At 41.3% G+C, this 19,531-nt stretch overlaps 2 protein-coding genes across 5 annotated transcripts in view; one reads left to right on the forward strand and one right to left on the reverse strand.

The window, feature by feature from the left end:
* The window catches only part of pax8 (paired box 8), a 43,993-nt gene that overhangs the window by 8,926 nt on the left and 15,536 nt on the right, over positions 1-19,531 (forward strand). For 2 of the 4 annotated variants that reach the window (XM_067437518.1, XM_067437517.1), the window contains 8 exons: positions 492-657; positions 1,711-1,908; positions 16,362-16,438; positions 16,520-16,645; positions 16,721-16,869; positions 17,420-17,525; positions 17,770-18,000; positions 18,159-18,257. In XM_067437518.1, the coding sequence (XP_067293619.1) occupies positions 521-657; positions 1,711-1,908; positions 16,362-16,438; positions 16,520-16,645; positions 16,721-16,869; positions 17,420-17,525; positions 17,770-18,000; positions 18,159-18,257 (1,123 nt within the window). In that variant the 5' untranslated portion in view covers positions 492-520. The remainder of the gene's footprint in view (positions 1-491; positions 658-1,710; positions 1,909-16,361; positions 16,439-16,519; positions 16,646-16,720; positions 16,870-17,419; positions 17,526-17,769; positions 18,001-18,158; positions 18,258-19,531) is intronic. The other 2 variants (XM_067437519.1, XM_067437520.1) reach the window with 2 other exon arrangements.
* LOC137071675 (uncharacterized) lies at positions 6,832-11,625 on the reverse strand. The gene is made up of 3 exons (XM_067439856.1): positions 11,435-11,625; positions 6,891-11,282; positions 6,832-6,841 (listed from the first exon to the last, which is right to left on the reverse strand). The coding sequence occupies exons 2-3, from the start codon at positions 10,667-10,669 to the stop codon at positions 6,832-6,834; spliced, it is 3,789 nt and encodes a 1,262-aa protein (XP_067295957.1). The 5' UTR covers positions 10,670-11,282; positions 11,435-11,625.

A 19,531-nucleotide genomic window follows, 5' to 3' on the forward strand; every position in this document is an offset into this window, starting at 1 on the left:
TAGTTAGGGATATAGTTATAGTTTGTGTTATAGTTATAGTTAGGGATATAGTTATAGTTATAGTTAGGGATATAGTTATAGTTTGGGTTATAGTTATAGTTAGGGATATAGTTATAGTTTGGGTTATAGTTATAGTTAGGGATATAGTTATAGTTTGGGTTATAGTTATAGTTAGGGATATAGTTATAGTTATAGTTAGGGATATAGGTATATTTATAGTTATGGTTAATAAAGCCGAGTATCTTGCGCTACAGTGTGTCATGAGGAAGCAGAAGCTGTGGATGAACAGGATCTGAGGGAGGGAATGGCTGTTTTTGGGACACAGAAATGATCCGGAGACGACACTGGGAATTGTGTAGACATCACAGCGGGCTATGAAATGATCCTTGGAGTGGAACGGTTTCAAAAGCGTTTGGCAATGAGCGAGATGAAGTGTGATCTCAGAGCTCAGTCGGTGTGGTGTTAATGTGGTAATGTCCTTCCGCCCCCAGGTCATGGGGGTCTTAATCAACTAGGTGGCATGTTTGTGAACGGCCGGCCGCTCCCGGAGGTCATCCGGCAGAGGATCGTGGACATGGCCCATCAGGGCGTACGGCCCTGCGATATCTCACGGCAACTGAGGGTCAGTCACGGCTGCGTCAGCAAGATCCTGGGCAGGTAAAGAGTCCTGGAACACACACACACACACACGCACGCACGCACACGTTTTTTTTTTATTTTTTATGTGGGGGCATTCCATAGGTGTAATGGTTTTTATACTGTATAAACCATATTTTCTATCCCCTTACACTGCCCTACCCATTAAACACACACACACACTGCAAAAATGCATTTCTTGCTTAGTATTTTTGTCTTGTTTCTAGTCCAAATATCTAAAAAATATAACCTTAAGAAAAATTGACTAGAGAAGTAAAACTTATTGTCTTGTTTTGGGGGGAAAATAACTCAAAATGAAGAGAGTTTTTGCTTAAAATAAGATAAGTAATCTGCCAATGGTGTAAGAAAAATAATTTTTTTTTTCTGTTTGAATTAAGATTATTTTTCTCACCCCATTGACAGATTATTTAGCTTATTTTAAGCAAAAACTCTCTTCATTTTGAGTTATTTTTCCCAAAACAACACAATTAGTTTTGCTTATCTAGTAAATACTTCTTGTTTTAAGATTTTTTAGATGTTTGGACTAGAAACAAGACACAAATACTAAGTAAGAACACACACACACACACACACACACACACACACAAACAAACACACACTCTGCCCCTACATCACAGGAAACATTCTGCATTTTTACTTTCTCATAAAAACTCCTCCTGTGTGATTTATAAGCCTTTTGTAAAGTGGGGCCATGGGTAATGTCCTCATATTTCACCCTCTCCTGTAATACCTGTGTCATACCCATGGCATTATACACATTTGTGTCCTATTATGTCACAAAAACAAGCACACACACACGCGCGCACGCACACACTGCCCCTAAACCTAACCATCACACACACACACATAGACACACACACCTTTCAGCACATCTGATGTTCTCTTGTAATGGGAAGATTAGAATAAGAAAATGAAGCTTGTTTCTAAATAAACTCCTGATATGACATTACACCTGATTTGATGACCCACAGCTGGAGTAGATCAAATCTAGCAGAAATAAATAAATCGCACAGGTACACATGAGTCTTGTGTTAATGGTCATTTCTCCTTCAGGTACTATGAGACGGGCAGCATTAAACCCGGAGTCATTGGAGGCTCAAAGCCAAAGGTTGCGACTCCAAAAGTGGTGGAGAAGATTGCGGAGTACAAGAGGCAGAATCCCACCATGTTTGCGTGGGAGATCCGGGATCGATTATTGGCTGAGGGAGTGTGTGACGGAGACACGGTGCCTAGTGTCAGCTCCATTAACAGGTACCTGACCTCTGACCCCACGGACAAACGCTCCACGGATCCCAGAATGTGAAAAACTTTGCTCAAAAAAATACGACTCTATAGGTCGTTTTTCAACACTGAAAAAAATGCTCTTCATAATTTAGTATTTTTAACTTGTTTCCAGACCAAATATCTAAATATTCTTACATCAAGATGCATTTACTAGATAAGTAAAATTACATAAGATATTTTTGCTTGTTTTCTTGAAAATAATATCAAAATGAAGTGAGTTTTTGCTTAAAACAGGCAAAATGATCTGCCAATGGGGTGAGAAAATAATCTTATGGGTCGTATTTCATGAGTTAAAATACTGTTGATTGGAGAACTTTCTCAAGACTCACTTAATTTGGATTTTATTTTTAAGAAAACAAGGAAAAATATCTTATGTTGTTTTACTGATCTAGTAAATGCATTTTGATTTGAGAATTGTTATTTAAACTAGAAACAAGAAAAAATTACTACACAACTTTAGTAAACACTCCTACAGGTCGTATTTCATGAGTTAAAATATTGTCGATAGGAGCACAACTTTAGTAAACGCTCCTATGGGTCGTATTTCATGAGTTAAAATATTGTCGATAGGGGCACAACTTTAGTAAACGCTCCTATGGGTCGTATTTCATGAGTTAAAATATTGTCAATAGGAGCACAACTTTAGTAAACGCTCCTATGGGCCGTATTTCATGAGTTAAAATATTGTCAATAGGAGCACAACTTTAGTACACGCTCCTATGGGTCGTATTTCATGAGTTAAAATATTGTGGATAGGAGCACAACTTTAGTAAACGCTCCTATGGGTCGTATTTCATGAGTTAAAATATTGTCGATAGGAGCACAACTTTAGTAAACGCTCCTATGGGTCGTATTTCATGAGTTAAAATATTGTCGATAGGAGCACAACTTTAGTAAACGCTCCTATGGGTCGTATTTCATGAGTTAAAATATTGTCGATAGGAGCACAACTTTAGTAAACGCTCCTACGGGTCGTATTTCATGCGTTAAAATATTGTCGATAGGAGCACAACTTTAGAAAACGCTCCTACGGGTCGTATTTCATGAGTTAAAATATTGTCGATAGGAGCACAACTTTAGTAAACGCTCCTATGGGTCGTATTTCATGAGTTAAAATATTGTCAATAGGAGCACAACTTTAGTAAACGCTCCTATGGGTCGTATTTCATGAGTTAAATATTGTCGATAGGAGCACAACTTTAGTAAACGCTCCTATGGGCCGTATTTCATGAGTTAAAATATTGTCGATAGGGGCACAACTTTAGTAAACGTTCCTATGGGTCGTATTTCATGAGTTAAAATATTGTCAATAGGAGCACAACTTTAGTAAACGCTCCTATGGGTCGTATTTCATGAGTTAAAATATTGTCAATAGGAGCACAACTTTAGTAAACGCTCCTATGGGCCGTATTTCATGAGTTAAAATATTGTCGATAGGGGCACAACTTTAGTAACCGCTCCTATGGGTCGTATTTCATGAGTTAAAATATTGTCGATGGGAGCACAACTTTAGTAACCGCTCCTATGGGTCGTATTTCATGAGTTAAAATATTGTCGATAGGAGCACAACTTTAGTAAACGCTCCTATGGGTCGTATTTCATGAGTTAAAATATTGTCGATAGGAGCACAACTTTAGTAAACGCTCCTATGGGTCATATTTCATGAGTTAAAATATTGTCGATAGGGGCACAACTTTAGTAAACGTTCCTATGGGTCGTATTTCATGAGTTAAATATTGTCGATAGGAGCACAACTTTAGTAAACGCTCCTATGGGTCGTATTTCATGAATTAAAATATTTTCGATAGGAGCACAACTTTAGTAAACGCTCCTATGGGTCGTATTTCATGTGTTAAAATATTGTCGATAGGAGCACAACTTTAGTAAACGCTCCTATGGGTCGTATTTCATGAGTTAAAATATTGTCGATAGGAGCACAACTTTAGTAAACGCTCCTATGGGTCGTATTTCATGAGTTAAAATATTGTCGATAGGAGCACAACTTTAGTAAACGCTCCTATGGGTCGTATTTCATGAGTTAAAATATTGTCGATAGGAGCACAACTTTAGTAAACGCTCCTATGGGTCGTATTTCATGAGTTAAAATATTGTCGATAGGAGCACAACTTTAGTAAACGCTCCTACGGGTCGTATTTCATGCGTTAAAATATTGTCGATAGGAGCACAACTTTAGTAAACGCTCCTACGGGTCGTATTTCATGAGTTAAAATATTGTCCATAGGGGCACAACTTTAGTAAACGCTCCTATGGGTCGTATTTCATGAGTTAAAATATTGTCGATAGGAGCACAACTTTAGTAAACGCTCCTATGGGTCGTATTTCATGAGTTAAAATATTGTCGATAGGAGCACAACTTTAGTAAACGCTCCTATGGGTCGTATTTCATGAGTTAAAATATTGTCGATAGGAGCACAACTTTAGTAAACGCTCCTATGGGTCGTATTTCATGAGTTAAAATATTGTCGATAGGAGCACAACTTTAGTAAACGCTCCTATGGGTCGTATTTCATGAGTTAAAATATTGTCAGTAGGAGCACAACTTTAGTAAACGCTCCTATGGGTCGTATTTCATGAGTTAAAATATTGTCGATAGGAGCACAACTTTAGTAAACGCTCCTGCGGGTCGTATTTCATGAGTTAAAATATTGTCGATAGGAGCACAACTTTAGTAAACGCTCCTATGGGTCGTATTTCAAGAGTTAAAATATTGTCCATAGGGGCACAACTTTAGTAAACGCTCCTACTGTAGCTCCCTGGCTTAATAACGGATTGTATCTTTGACTGAGTATTCCCCAACTTTATTGCAGTCGTCGTTGGACATCAAACATTGCCGTCGTACATCGGGAAATCCCCCCCGTAAGAGCTTTGTACAAACAAAACATCAAATTATTAAACCATAAAACAAACATACATCAAAACAAACTCAAAACATACTACATTACAAACAAACAACCTTGACACAAAGAAACGAAGTCAAAACATATGGATAATAAATAAAGAAGTCAAAGACCATACCTTGTTCTCCATTTAAACCAGAAGCTAAAACTCCTTGCACCGTAACCGTATAATGCTACGACCTCATGCGGCTAGGCCTCGTTCCATAATGAACTGTGTGAACAACACTCAATATATCCGCATCCTTGACTCTCAACAGAATGTCAAAATAAAAGACCTTTGTTATCTGACAAATGAAACCAAAGAAAAACTAGAAAACAAATACACAAATAAATCATTTAAAGAAATATGAAAAAAAAAATAATAATAATAATAATAATAAAAAATAAAGCTAACAATACAAAACAAATTATTAACACTCCCACCAAATTACAAGTGCAAACATCGCACCAAATGTACAAGCACGAATAATTTTCCTTTGTCCTCTTTTTTTTCTTTTATACTTTCTATTTTTTTTCTCCCTTTTTTTTCACTTTTATGACCACAAAAGAAACATTAAAATTTAGAAATACAAGTTTAGAAATATTAAAATAATCATTGACCTTACAATGTAAACCTTTCAATGAAAAAAAAAAAAAAAAAAAATCCTAATGTCCCTCCATTAATAAAACAAGTTTTTGCACTGGTCTTTCAATTATGGATGGTTTGCTAAGACGCTTGCCCTTACTGTTAAGCTTTGAATCCCCTAGAAGAATCTTGGCCCTTCTCACAAGCCCGTCACTGCTAACAAAACATCCTTTATCCTGCCAAGCCTCCATTCGTTTCTAGGCACTTCCTCTTCCTTGACGATAACAATATCATTAACTTGAAGATTCCTCCTAGTCATGTTCCACTTCTGCCGGGCAGCTATATTCGCAAGATACTCTTTCCGCCAGCGACTCCAAAATTGTTCTGCTAGGTACTGCACATGCCTCCATCTCTTCCGTGCAAACACATCCTCACGGACGAAGTTTCCTGGTGGAGGCAAAGCAGCAGTCGTTTTTAACGTGAGCAGATGATTCGGAGTAATCGGTGTTAGACTCTGGGGATCAGTCAGGCAATCCACGCTAAGTGGTCTACTATTTACAATGGCCATTGCTTCATACAAGAAAGCTCGCAAAGAGGAATCATTCAGCCTCCCTGGATGAAGTGCAAGGGTCGCATTCAGCACAGATCTTACAGTTCGAACTTGTCGTTCCCACACACCACCAACATGACTTGCATGTGGTGCATTCATAAGGAACTCACACTGCTTCTCCGATAGGAAGGTTGTCACTCTCTCTACATCCATCTCCTTAAGTGCATCCTTCAACTCATTTTTTGCACCAACAAAGTTACTTCCTTGATCGGATCTTATCTGTTGCACAGTACCTCTCACGGCAATAAAACAACGCAGAGCATTGATGAACGAATCTGTGGTCATGTCAGTAAGCATCTCAATGTGTATGGCACGGGAACTAAAACAAGTAAAGAGAAGGCCGTATCTTTTATGAATGCTTCTACCCTGCTTAATAAGAAATGGGCCAAAACAGTCCATACCAGTATATGTAAACGGAGATGATGGAACCACTCTTTCCAAGGGGAAATCCGCCATTCTCTGCTCTTCAACAGGTCGCCTGTGCTTTCGACAAATAACACAACTCCTAATGCAAGATGCTACAATTCTGTTGATTCCTGGGATCCAAAAGCCATTAGATCGAACCTCATTTATAGTAAATCCTTTCCCTTGGTGTGCAACTTTGTTATGAAAGTGAGCAACAATCATTTCCGTGATATAATGATTCTTAGGAATTATTATTGGATGCTTCACAGAGTCTGGAAAGGTTGAACGGTGAAGTCTACCTCCCACCCTCAGCATACCGTCTTTATCCATAAAAGGATCAAGAGGGTACAAGGCGCTGCAAGATGAGACACTTTTCCCACCCATTATTTCCTTCAGCTCATCCTTGTAGGAACTGGACGGTGCATATCTTCGTGGTACATCTATTTTCCGCAGATCATTTAAATCTTGTCTCCATCGCTCCCACCTTAGATTGAGCGCATCTGGTAGAGGATCATCCCATCCACTGCCACGCTTACACACTTCCTGTAATGTTCTCTTTCCTCTCAACAGAACAGGCACGATGAGTCCTAAGGGATCATAGACAGAAGCAACAGTAGACAATATGCCTCGCCGAGTAGCAGGCTGATTTTTCAACTGAACCTTAAACTTGAAACAGTCGGATTCTCTTTCCCATTGTATGCCAAGAGTTCTTTCTAGGGGTAGCTCATCAAACGCAAGATCAAAGTTCCCCACATTCAAGATCCTTTCCGAAGTGGGAATGCCGTCCAGTACTGCTTTGCTGTTTGATACAAATTTATGGAGCCGTAGGCCACCCATAGCACAGAGCTTCCTTGCCTCATCTGCAACCTTAATGGCTTCTTCTGCATTCTCTACACTGATCACTCCGTCATCTACATAGAAGTTTTTGATCACAAATTGTGAACCAAAGGGATACAAATTGCTGTTTTCAGTTGCAAGATGTTTCAAACCATAATTCGCACACCCTGAGGATGAGGTTGCGCCAAAGAGATGAACTTTCATGCGAAACTCACTGGCGGGTTGGTTAAGATTTCCATCCTTCCACCAAAGGAAGCGCAAGAAGTCTCGATCAGACTCGTCTACATGAAACTGATGATACATCTTCTCTATGTCACACATAAGAGCAATAGGATGTTGACGAAATCTAATTAAGATGCCATTTAGATTATTTATTAAATCAGGACCTTGTAGCAAATTGTCGTTCAAGGAAAAGCCTTCATACCTTGCAGAACAATCGAACACTACACGCAGCTTGTCGACCTTCTTTGGATGGAAGACACCATGATGAGGTAAGTACCATGTTTCTCCCTCCTTGCCACTGTTGTGCACTTCCTCAGCATCTCCCCTCTGAAAGATCTCATTCATGAATTCACTATAACGTTCCTTATAGCACTCATCCTTTAGCATCTTTCTTTTGAGATGATTGAGTCTAATTATAGCACATTGTTTGTTGCTTGGGAAATTGGGTCTCACCTTAAATGGAAGCGGCATTTGATAATGGCCGTGAACATTCCTCCGTATGCCTTCCTTTAATTTCTCAAGAAAAAGAATGTCATCCTGAGACACCTTTGCACCCTCTTCCTCTGTGTCCTTAAACTCACTCTCAAGGACACGGATCACATCACCTGGTGTGATAGAAGGAAGCTCCTTAACCGTAGTGCGATGACATAGTCTACTGATTCCAGGCAGATTAGAATGTGGTGAAGAACAACCTACTATGCTCCATCCCAAGTCTGTTCGAATGGCGTAGGGATCGTCATCTCCTCCTGTTATTACTTCTCGGGGAGTCATCGACCTTGAACAATTGTAGCCTATTAAAAGAGCAACATCACAGTCTTGCAACGGTGGCACCTTGTCTGCAATGACCGTAAGATGCTTCCACTTTTTAGCGACATCACAAGTAGGAATGTGGTTACGATTAACTGGTATGCAGTCCTTGGTGTAAGTAGGTGGCAAGTCAATATAATTACCAGACTCGTATGCTCTGACTCGAAGTCCTGACACTCTGTCACTCTGCAGAACAGTATCCTTTCCAAGCATGGTGGTGAGCTTTAATTGCACTGGAAACGCTGTTGCCTGTAAAGCGTCACACACTTCTTTGTCAATAAATGTGGTATCACTCTGTGAATCCAAAAGTGCATACACCAGTTTCTCACAGCTTGGATTCTGCCTTGTGGACACCCAAACAGGTACAACCATTGAAGTATACAAACTTTGGTCCTCTCCATTTACACTTAAGGCCACTACATTCATCACATCATTAGGATTACTATGAGACTGAGCAGCAGGCAGTGAAGTCTTAATTGCCTTTACAAAGTTCTCATCATGCAGACTAGTTGGATGTCTCCTCTTACACACACTACAAGTGAGACGGCAGCGACATTCCTTAGCGCTGTGGCCGGACTTGAGACATCCGTAGCAAAGCCTCTTTTCCTGGACACATTTCCGTCGCTCCTCCAATGGTCTGCTGAGAAAACTGAAACAGTTGTCAAGTTGATGGTTACCTTTCTGACAAAGCACACAGAGAATTTTGTTCACTGGTTTGGCAACCTTTTGACTCTCTGTGTTCATTTGAGTACTGAAAACTCTTACTCTGTTTCTATTGGCCTCTTTCAGGTTTGCTTTTTCAATTAGGGGTTCTGCGGCACGAAGAGTGTGAAAGGAGGTAACTGGATTACAAGCAACCTCTGCTTCAGTGGACACAAATGCAGCAAATTTTTTAAAAGAGGGATACTCATGATTTTCAGAAAGAGATTGTGTGACTAGACGATTCCATCTACTAATTGCCCAATCGGGTAATTTCAACACAAGTTTCTGATTTTCTTGATAATCATTTAAAATTTGAAGGCCTTTGACATGTGGCATGGCACCCTGGCATGCATTTAAAAAGTCAGAAAAAGCCTGAAGACCAATGGCATCCTTTGGATGAATTCTAGGCCAGCTAGCCAGCCTTTCTCTAAATGCCTTTTGAATCACAAATGGTTGGCCGTAACGATTGTTCAGTCTGCACCATGCATCTTGATAGGCTTCGTCATCTGTTCTGAAGAAAGTTCCTTCTAAAGCTTTTCTAGCAAAACCACTCACATATTTCTTGAGATAAAACATCTTATCAGCAGAAGAAATGTTGTTCTTGTCAATAAGAGCCATAAAGCATTGTTTAAACTCAATGAAATGAATGGGGTCACCCGTGAAGACAGGAGGTTCTGGTACTGGCAACTTGCTCATAGCCATGCCTTCATGAAATGCTTGAACAAGAAGCGATGTGTCAGTCGCTGTTGCTTGAACTGTCGCCCTCCCGACTTCATAACACACTCTTTGAGACGTTTCTTGCTTTGCCATCCCTTCTTGAGGGAGATCAGACTCCAGACCGTTCATGCGACTACAATCTTTGGGTGAATTAGTCTTTTCTCTCTCAACCTCTTGACTATAGATTTCTAACTTAGCCTGAGCTGCTTTTAGATCCTTTCGCGCTTGAATTTGCTCCAGTTCCTTCAATTCACCATCGAGAACTCTTTTATGCTGTTCTTCTAATTGGTTTATCTTTTCCTTTTGCTTTGTTTCTTCTAGCAAAACATTATACTCAGCTTGCTTGGCTGCTACTTCCGCTGCAGCATCTACTCGCTTGACTTCTAAGCTTGACGTGACAGAGGGATGACCAGAGTAATTACTAGTTTTCTGACTGACTTTTGAAACCGTTGAACCAAAAATTGAGTGGGCATACTGATGGTCTAATAAGGTGCGAAGACGGCTCCTCTCCCTTACATCATCAAAATCTCCATCCACCCCTGATATTCTCTCATAAACAATTTTAACAATGTCAGCTGTTACCGCTTCACATGCATCCAGTTTTCTCCTCATTTCAATAGCAGGTGAGACATGCTCTCTAAAATCACCATAAGCATTTAAAACTTTGTTTTTGGCTACCTCCAAAGTATCGACCAAGATGGCTAACTGCGTTTGTAAGGCGTCTGATTTAAGATGCTCACGTGCACTACGAGCTTCTAATTTCCATTGATTATATAGAGACTCAAGCCTTTTCTCTTTCTTTTGTAGCTCTTCTTGCTGATATGCTATCATTTTTTCAGTAGGAACGTGCGTGCGCCTTGAACGGCGCGCACTCTCACTTTGAGTTTCTACATGAGCATCAATTTGCCTATCTGCCTCTTTTGTACCTGCATCTGACTTTGACATTTTCTCTTGGATTTACGTTTCACTAAAACATTTCACTAACATTTCACATTAAAATTACATTTTCACCATTTTAACATTCAAGTTGATTTAATAACATGTCCAGCAAATTCACCTTCATCACATTCGCTGAAACATTAACCCTTGAATGCGAAACTGCACTTTTCAACACACTGTAGTCCATAAATAGACAAATTAGTCAAAGCAACGTTCATAGCCCTTTAAATCAGGGACAAACGAGAAGAGTCTCTTCATAATCAATTTCTTTGTCTTTAGTACTCACTGCGAGCCGTCAAACAACTTGGAACAGATAATTTGCCTTGGCCAGTTCATTAGATCGGTCCGGTTGCTCATAAAGCCATCCGCAGAAGCGTTGCTTGAAACTTGATCCGTTAAGCATGCAAACACACGGTCCCCGACGAGCGCGTCAACGCCAACACTCCTTTATCAGCCGTTCCTTGGCGCGACACAGCGGATCGATGATGGCAAGCTCTTACTGTAGCTCCCTGGCTTAATAACGGATTGTATCTTTGACTGAGTATTCCCCAACTTTATTGCAGTCGTCGTTGGACATCAAACATTGCCGTCGTACATCGGGAAATCCCCCCCGTAAGAGCTTTGTACAAACAAAACATCAAATTATTAAACCATAAAACAAACATACATCAAAACAAACTCAAAACATACTACATTACAAACAAACAACCTTGACACAAAGAAACGAAGTCAAAACATATGGATAATAAATAAAGAAGTCAAAGACCATACCTTGTTCTCCATTTAAACCAGAAGCTAAAACTCCTTGCACCGTAACCGTATAATGCTACGACCTCATGCGGCTAGGCCTCGTTCCATAATGAACTGTGTGAACAACACTCAATATATCCGCATCCTTGACTCTCAACAGAATGTCAAAATAAAAGACCTTTGTTATCTGACAAATGAAACCAAAGAAAAACTAGAAAACAAATACACAAATAAATCATTTAAAGAAATATGAAAAAAAAATAATAATAATAATAATAATAAAAAATAAAGCTAACAATACAAAACAAATTATTAACACCTACGGGTCGTATTTCATGAGTTAAAATATTGTCGATAGGAGCACAACTTTAGTAAACGCTCCTATGGGTCGTATTTCATGAGTTAAAATATTGTCGATAGGAGCACAACTTTAGTAAACGCTCCTATGGGTCGTATTTCATGAGTTAAAATATTGTCAGTAGGAGCACAACTTTAGTAAACGCTCCTATGGGTCGTATTTCATGAGTTAAAATATTGTCGATAGGAGCACAACTTTAGTAAACGCTCCTACGGATCGTATTTCATGAGTTAAAATATTGTCGATAGGAGCACAACTTTAGTAAACGCTCCTATGGGTCGTATTTCATGAGTTAAAATATTGTCGATAGCGGCACAACTTTAGTAAACGCTCCTATGGGTCGTATTTCATGAGTTAAAATATTGTCAGTAGGAGCACAACTTTAGTAAACGCTCCTATGGGTCGTATTTCATGAGTTAAAATATTGTCGATAGGAGCACAACTTTAGTAAACGCTCCTATGGGTCGTATTTCATGAGTTAAAATATTGTCAGTAGGAGCACAACTTTAGTAAACGCTCCTATGGGTCGTATTTCATGAGTTAAAATATTGTCGATAGGAGCACAACTTTAGTAAACGCTCCTACGGATCGTATTTCATGAGTTAAAATATTGTCGATAGGAGCACAACTTTAGTAAACGCTCCTATGGGTCGTATTTCATGAGTTAAAATATTGTCGATAGCGGCACAACTTTAGTAAACGCTCCTATGGGTCGTATTTCATGAGTTAAAATATTGTCCATAGGGGCACAACTTTAGTAAACGCTCCTACGGGTCGTATTTCATGAGTTAAAATATTGTCAGTAGGAGCACAACTTTAGTAAACGCTCCTATGGGTCGTATTTCATGAGTTAAAATATTGTCGATAGGAGCACAACTTTAGTAAACGCTCCTATGGGTCGTATTTCATGAGTTAAAATATTGTCGATGGGAGCACAACTTTAGTAAACGCTCCTATGGGTCGTATTTCAAGAGTTAAAATATTGTCGATAGGGGCACAACTTTAGTAAACGCTCCTACGGGTCGTATTTCATGAGTTAAAATATTGTCGATAGGAGCACAACTTTAGTAAACGCTCCTACGGGTCGTATTTCAAGAGTTAAAATATTGTCGATAGGAGCACAACTTTAGTAAACGCTCCTACGGGTCGTATTTCATGAGTTAAAATATTGTCGATAGGAGCACAACTTTAGTAAACGCTCCTACGGGTCGTATTTCATGAGTTAAAATATTGTCAGTAGGAGCACAACTTTAGTAAATGCTCCTATGGGTCGTATTTCATGAGTTAAAATATTGTCGATAGGAGCACAACTTTAGTAAACGCTCCTATGGGTCGTATTTCAAGAGTTAAAATATTGTCGATAGGAGCACAACTTTAGTAAACGCTCCTATGGGTCGTATTTCAAGAGTTAAAATATTGTCGATAGGAGCACAACTTTAGTAAACGCCCCTATGGGTCGTATTTCAAGAGTTAAAATATTGTCGATAGGGGCACAACTTTAGTAAACGCTCCTATGGGTCGTATTTCATGAGTTAAAATATTGTCGATAGGGGCACAACTTTAGTAAACGCTCCTATGGGTCGTATTTCATGAGTTAAAATATTGTCGATAGGAGCACAACTTTAGTAAACGCTCCTATGGGTCGTATTTCAAGAGTTAAAATATTGTCGATAGGAGCACAACTTTAGTAAACGCTCCTATGGGTCATATTTCAAGAGTTAAAATATTGTCGATAGGGGCACAACTTTAGTAAACGCTCCTACGGGTCGTATTTCATGCGTTAAAATATTGTCGATAGGAGCACAACTTTAGTACACACTCCTACGGGTCGTATTTCATGAGTTAAAATATTGTCGATAGGAGCACAACTTTAGTAAACGCTCCTATGGGTCGTATTTCATGAGTTAAAATATTGTCGATAGGGCCACAACTTTAGTAAACGCTCCTATGGGTCGTATTTCATGAGTTAAAATATTGTCGAAAGGAGCACAACTTTAGTAAACGCTCCTATGGGTCGTATTTCATGAGTTAAATATTGTCGATAGGAGCACAACTTTAGTAAACGCTCCTACGGGTCGTATTTCATGAGTTAAAATATTGTCGATAGGGGCACAACTTTAGTAAACGCTCCTACGGGTCGTATTTCATGAGTTAAAATATTGTCGATAGGGGCACAACTTTAGTAAAGGCTCCTATGGGTCGTATTTCATGAGTTAAAATATTGTCGATAGGAGCACAACTTTAGTAAACGCTCCTACGGGTCGTATTTCATGAGTTAAAATATTGTCGATAGGAGCACAACTTTAGTAAACGCTCCTATGGGTCGTATTTCATGAGTTAAAATATTGTCGATAGGAGCACAACTTTAGTAAACGCTCCTATGGGTCGAATTTCATGAGTTAAATATTGTCGATAGGAGCACAACTTTAGTAAACGCTCCTACGGGTCGTATTTCATGAGTTAAAATATTGTCGATAGGAGCACAACTTTAGTAAACGCTCCTATGGGTCGTATTTCATGAGTTAAAATATTGTCGATAGGAGCACAACTTTAGTAAACGCTCCTATGGGTCGTATTTCATGAGTTAAATATTGTCGATAGGAGCACAACTTTAGTAAACGCTCCTATGGGTCGTATTTCATGAGTTAAATATTGTCGATAGGAGCACAACTTTAGTAAACGCTCCTATGGGTCGTATTTCATGAGTTAAATATTGTCGATAGGAGCACAACTTTAGTAAACGCTCCTACGGGTCGTATTTCATGAGTTAAAATATTGTCGATAGGGGCACAACTTTAGTAAACGCTCCTATGGGCCGTATTTCATGAGTTAAAATATTGTCGATAGGAGCACAACTTTAGTAAACGCTCCTATGGGTCGTATTTCATGAGTTAAAATATTGTCGATAGGAGCACAACTTTAGTAAACGCTCCTACGGGTCGTATTTCATGAGTTAAAATATTGTCGATAGGAGCACAACTTTAGTAAACGCTCCTATGGGTCGTATTTCATGAGTTAAATATTGTCGATAGGAGCACAACTTTAGTAAACGCTCCTATGGGTCGTATTTCATGAGTTAAAATATTGTCGATAGGAGCACAACTTTAGTAAACGCTCCTATGGGTCGTATTTCATGAGTTAAAATATTGTCGATAGGGGCACAACTTTAGTAAACGCTCCTATGGGTCGTATTTCATGAGTTAAAATATTGTCGATGGGAGCACAACTTTAGTAAACGCTCCTATGGGTCGTATTTCATGAGTTAAAATATTGTCGATGGGAGCACAACTTTAGTAAACGCTCCTATGGGTCGTATTTCAAGAGTTAAAATATTGTCCATAGGGGCACAACTTTAGTAAACGCTCCTACGGGTCGTATTTCATGAGTTAAAATATTGTCGATAGGAGCACAACTTTAGTAAACGCTCCTACGGGTCGTATTTCAAGAGTTAAAATATTGTCGATAGGAGCACAACTTTAGTAAACGCTCCTACGGGTCGTATTTCATGAGTTAAAATATTGTCGATAGGAGCACAACTTTAGTAAACGCTCCGACGGGTCGTATTTCATGAGTTAAAATATTGTCGATAGGAGCACAACTTTAGTAAACGCTCCTACGGGTCGTATTTCAAGAGTTAAAATATTGTCGATAGGGGCACAACTTTAGTAAACGCTCCTATGGGTCATATTTCATGAGTTAAAATATTGTCGATAGAAGTGTAACTTTAGTAAACGCTTCTATGGGTCGTATTTCATGAGTTAAAATATTGTCGATAGAAGTGTAACTTTAGTAAACGCTTCTATGGGTCGTATTTCATGAGTTAAAATATTGTCGATAGAAGTGTAACTTTAGTAAACGCTTCTATGGGTCGTATTTCATGAGTTAAAATATTGTCGATAGGGGCTCAACTTTAGTAAACGCTCCTATGGGTCGTATTTCATGAGTTAAAATATTGTCGATAGGAGCACAACTTTAGTAAACGCTCCTATGGGTCGTATTTCATGAGTTAAAATATTGTCGATAGGAGCACAACTTTAGTAAACGCTCCTATGGGTCGTATTTCATGAGTTAAAATATTGTCGATAGGAGCACAACTTTAGTAAACGCTCCTATGGGTCGTATTTCATGAGTTAAAATATTGTCGATAGGAGCACAACTTTAATAAACGCTCCTATGGGTCGTATTTCATGAGTTAAAATATTGTCGATAGGAGCACAACTTTAGTAAACGCTCCTATGGGTCGTATTTCATGAGTTAAAATATTGTCGATAGGGGCACAACTTTAGTAAACGCTCCTATGGGTCGTATTTCATGAGTTAAAATATTGTCGATAGGGGCACAACTTTAGTAAACGCTCCTATGGGTCGTATTTCATGAGTTAAAAAATTGTCGATAGGGGCACAACTTTAGTAAACGCTCCTATGGGTCGTATTTCATGAGTTTAAATATTTTCGATACGGGCACAACTTGCGATAGGGGCACAACTTTAGTAAATGCTCCTGTGGGTCGTATTTTAAGGAAGTGACAGACCTATATAGGCGTGTTGGTTGGAGGGCATGTTGAAAAATTCCTTGTTTTTTCCTCTTGCAGGATTATTCGCACAAAGGTCCAGCAGCCGTTCAACCTTCCTCTGGACAGTAAAGGCCTCAGTCCTGGACACACACTGAGTAAGAACATCCTCTGATAACTTCCAGTGTGTCCCAGTTTATCCCAAAGGTTTATAATGGCGTCTGTGTGATTGTTCCCAGTTCCCAGTTCAGCCGTGACTCCTCCAGAATCGCCTCATTCGGACTCACTGGGATCCACTTACTCCATCAGTGGCCTACTGGGAATCCCACAGACCAGCGGAGAGGGCAAGAGGAGCCACGACGACAGTGAGTCCTCAGAGTGTGTGTGTGTGTGTTTGCGAGTGAGTGTGAGTGTGTGATTAGTAAATATCCTCTGCACAGGTGATCAGGAGAGCTGTCGGCTCAGTGTGGACTCTCAGGGCAGCGGCGGCTCAGCTCAGAAACAGCCGAGGACCGAACACTTCCCGTCCCAGCTGGACTTCTACAGCACCGACTCCTTCAGCCACAGCACAGCCGGGAAAACTGAGCAGGTACACACACACACACATACACACACACTTTTGTTTTTCTGACATATGGGGACATTACATTGGCGTAATGGTTTTTATACTGTACAACCCGTATTTTCTATCTCCTTACACTGCCCCTAAACCTACCCATCACACACACACACACACACACACCGCCCCTAAACCTACCCATCACACACACACACACACACACACACGCACACACACACACACACACACACACACACACACACACACACACACACGCACACACACCGCCCCTAAACCTACCCATCACACACACACACCGTCCCTAAACCTACCCATCACACACACATACACACACACACACACACACACACACACACACACACACACACACACACTGTATGATTTATAAGCCTTTTGAAAAGTGGGGCCATGGGTAATGTCCTCATATTTCACCCTCTCCTGTAATACCTGTGTCATACCCATGGCATTATACACATTTGTGTCCTCATATGTCACAAAAACATGCCCACCCTCTCTCTCTCTCTCTCTCTCTCTCTCTCTCTCTCTCTCTCTCCTGCAGTCGCTCTATCCTCTCTCGCTCATCAACAGCAGTTTGGAAGATGGGAAGAGCAGCTCGGCCATCAGCCGAAACCTGGCTGCGCATCAGGGATACGCAGTGGTGGCAGGTAATAATCCATACATATCCTTTATTCTCTGCTTCAGAATATTTACAAGACTTTTGTATTACACACTTCATTTAGCAAACGGCCTGCATAACTCGTCATTCATATTTTATTGTTCTATTTATAATTTGCACCATCGTTTAGCATATGTGTGTATACTGTCTGTGATTAATGTAATCCATTTCATCGATTAACTTTCATCCATGAATTCTTCCACCTGTCTGTCAACCCGTTGCTCCGCCCCCAGAAGCTCTACAGCCCCGCCCACTCTGTCTGAAACAGGAAATTTCCCCCGAGGTGAACAGCTCAAGCCCCTCCCCCAACATCATCGCTAATCCAGCTTTCCTGGAGCTAGCGTCCATCCCGTCATCCATCGCTAACAGTTGCAGCAACGCCACTCATTTATCTCACGGCTTCAACTCATTTTCCCATCATGCCTCAATGCACGGGCAGTTCGGCAGCCCCGCCCTCATCGCAGGTACAGCTTCATGCATCGCTCACACACCCCCGGCTTTCTAATCAATCAATCAATCAATCAATCAATCAATTACACAAATGTATGAATACTTGAAAGATCCGAGTTGAGGCAAAGCAATGAGTGTATCCTAACCCTAACCCTATTCTTGGCTGTTTCAGGGAGAGAGATGACGAGCTCCATGCTTCCCGGTTATCCTCCGCACATTCCCACCGCTCAGACCGGCTTCTCCTCGTCCACCATCACCGGGATGGTCGCAGGTGAGGGAGTCAAGTCACCTTTATTTATACGCCGATTTTTACAGTGCCGATTGTTTCAAAGCAGCTTCAGAGTGTTAAAGAGGAGAATTATGGAGCAAACCTTGATTCGGCTGTACAGCCGCTCTGGTGAAAACGGTGATGTTATCAGCTTATTTCAATTGTCATATAATGTCAATGTGGGCAGATCAGTGATATTTACTTTCCTCAACTGAGCAAGATGTTAAGGGGCATGCTGAACGGTAAGGGGTGTGCTGAACGGTAAGGGGCGTGCTGTACGGTAAGGGGCGGTCTGAACGGTAAGGGGCGTGCTGAACGGTAAGGGGTGTGCTGAACGGTAAGGGGCGTGCTGAACGGTAAGGGGTGTGCTGAACGGTAAGGGGCGTGCTGTACGGTAAGGGGCGGTCTGAACGGTAAGGGGCGTGCTGAACGGTAAGGGGTGTGCTGAACGGTAAGGGGCGTGCTGAACGGTAAGGGGCGGTCTGAACGGTAAGGGGAGTGCTGAACGGTAAGGGGTGTGCTGAACGGTAAGGGGAGTGCTGAACGGTAAGGGGAGTGCTGAACGGTAAGGGGCATGCTGAGCGGTAAGGGGCGTGCTGAACGGTAAGGGGAGTGCTGAACGGTAAGGGGAGTGCTGAACGGTAAGGGGTGTGCTGAACGGTAAGGGGCGGGCTGAACGGTAAGGGGAGTGCTGAACGGTAAGGGGTGTGCTGAACGGTAAGGGGTGTGCTGAACGGTAAGGGGCGTGCTGAACGATAAGGGGCGTGCTGAACGGTAAGGGGCGTGCTGAACGGTAAGGGGCGTTCTGAACGGTAAGGGATGTGCTGAACGGTAAGGGGCGTGCTGAACGGTAAGGGGCGTGCTGAACGGTAAGGGTCGTGCTGAACGGTAAGGGGTGTGCAGAAAGATAAGGGGCGTGCTGAACGGTAAGGGGCGTGCTGAGCGGTAAGGGGCATGCTGAGCGGTAAGGGGAGTTTTGAGCGGTAAGGCGCGTGCTGAACGATAAGGGGCGTGCAGAACGGTAAGGGGCGTGCCGAACGGTAAGGGGCGTGCCGAACAGTAAGGGGCGTGCTGAACGTTAAGGGGCGTGCTGAACGTTAAGGGGCGGGCTGAACGTTAACGGGCGTGCTGAACGGTAAGGGGCGTGCTGAACGGTAAGGGGCGTGCTGAACGGTAAGGGGCGTGCCGAACGGTAAGGGGCGTGCCGAACGGTAATGGGCGTGCCGAACGGTAAGGGGCGTGCTGAACGGTAAGGGGCGGGCTGAATGGTAAGGGAA

Source organism: Pseudorasbora parva, chromosome 3 (assembly GCF_024679245.1).
Source record: "Pseudorasbora parva isolate DD20220531a chromosome 3, ASM2467924v1, whole genome shotgun sequence".
Classification (NCBI taxonomy): Eukaryota; Metazoa; Chordata; class Actinopteri; order Cypriniformes; family Gobionidae; genus Pseudorasbora; species Pseudorasbora parva.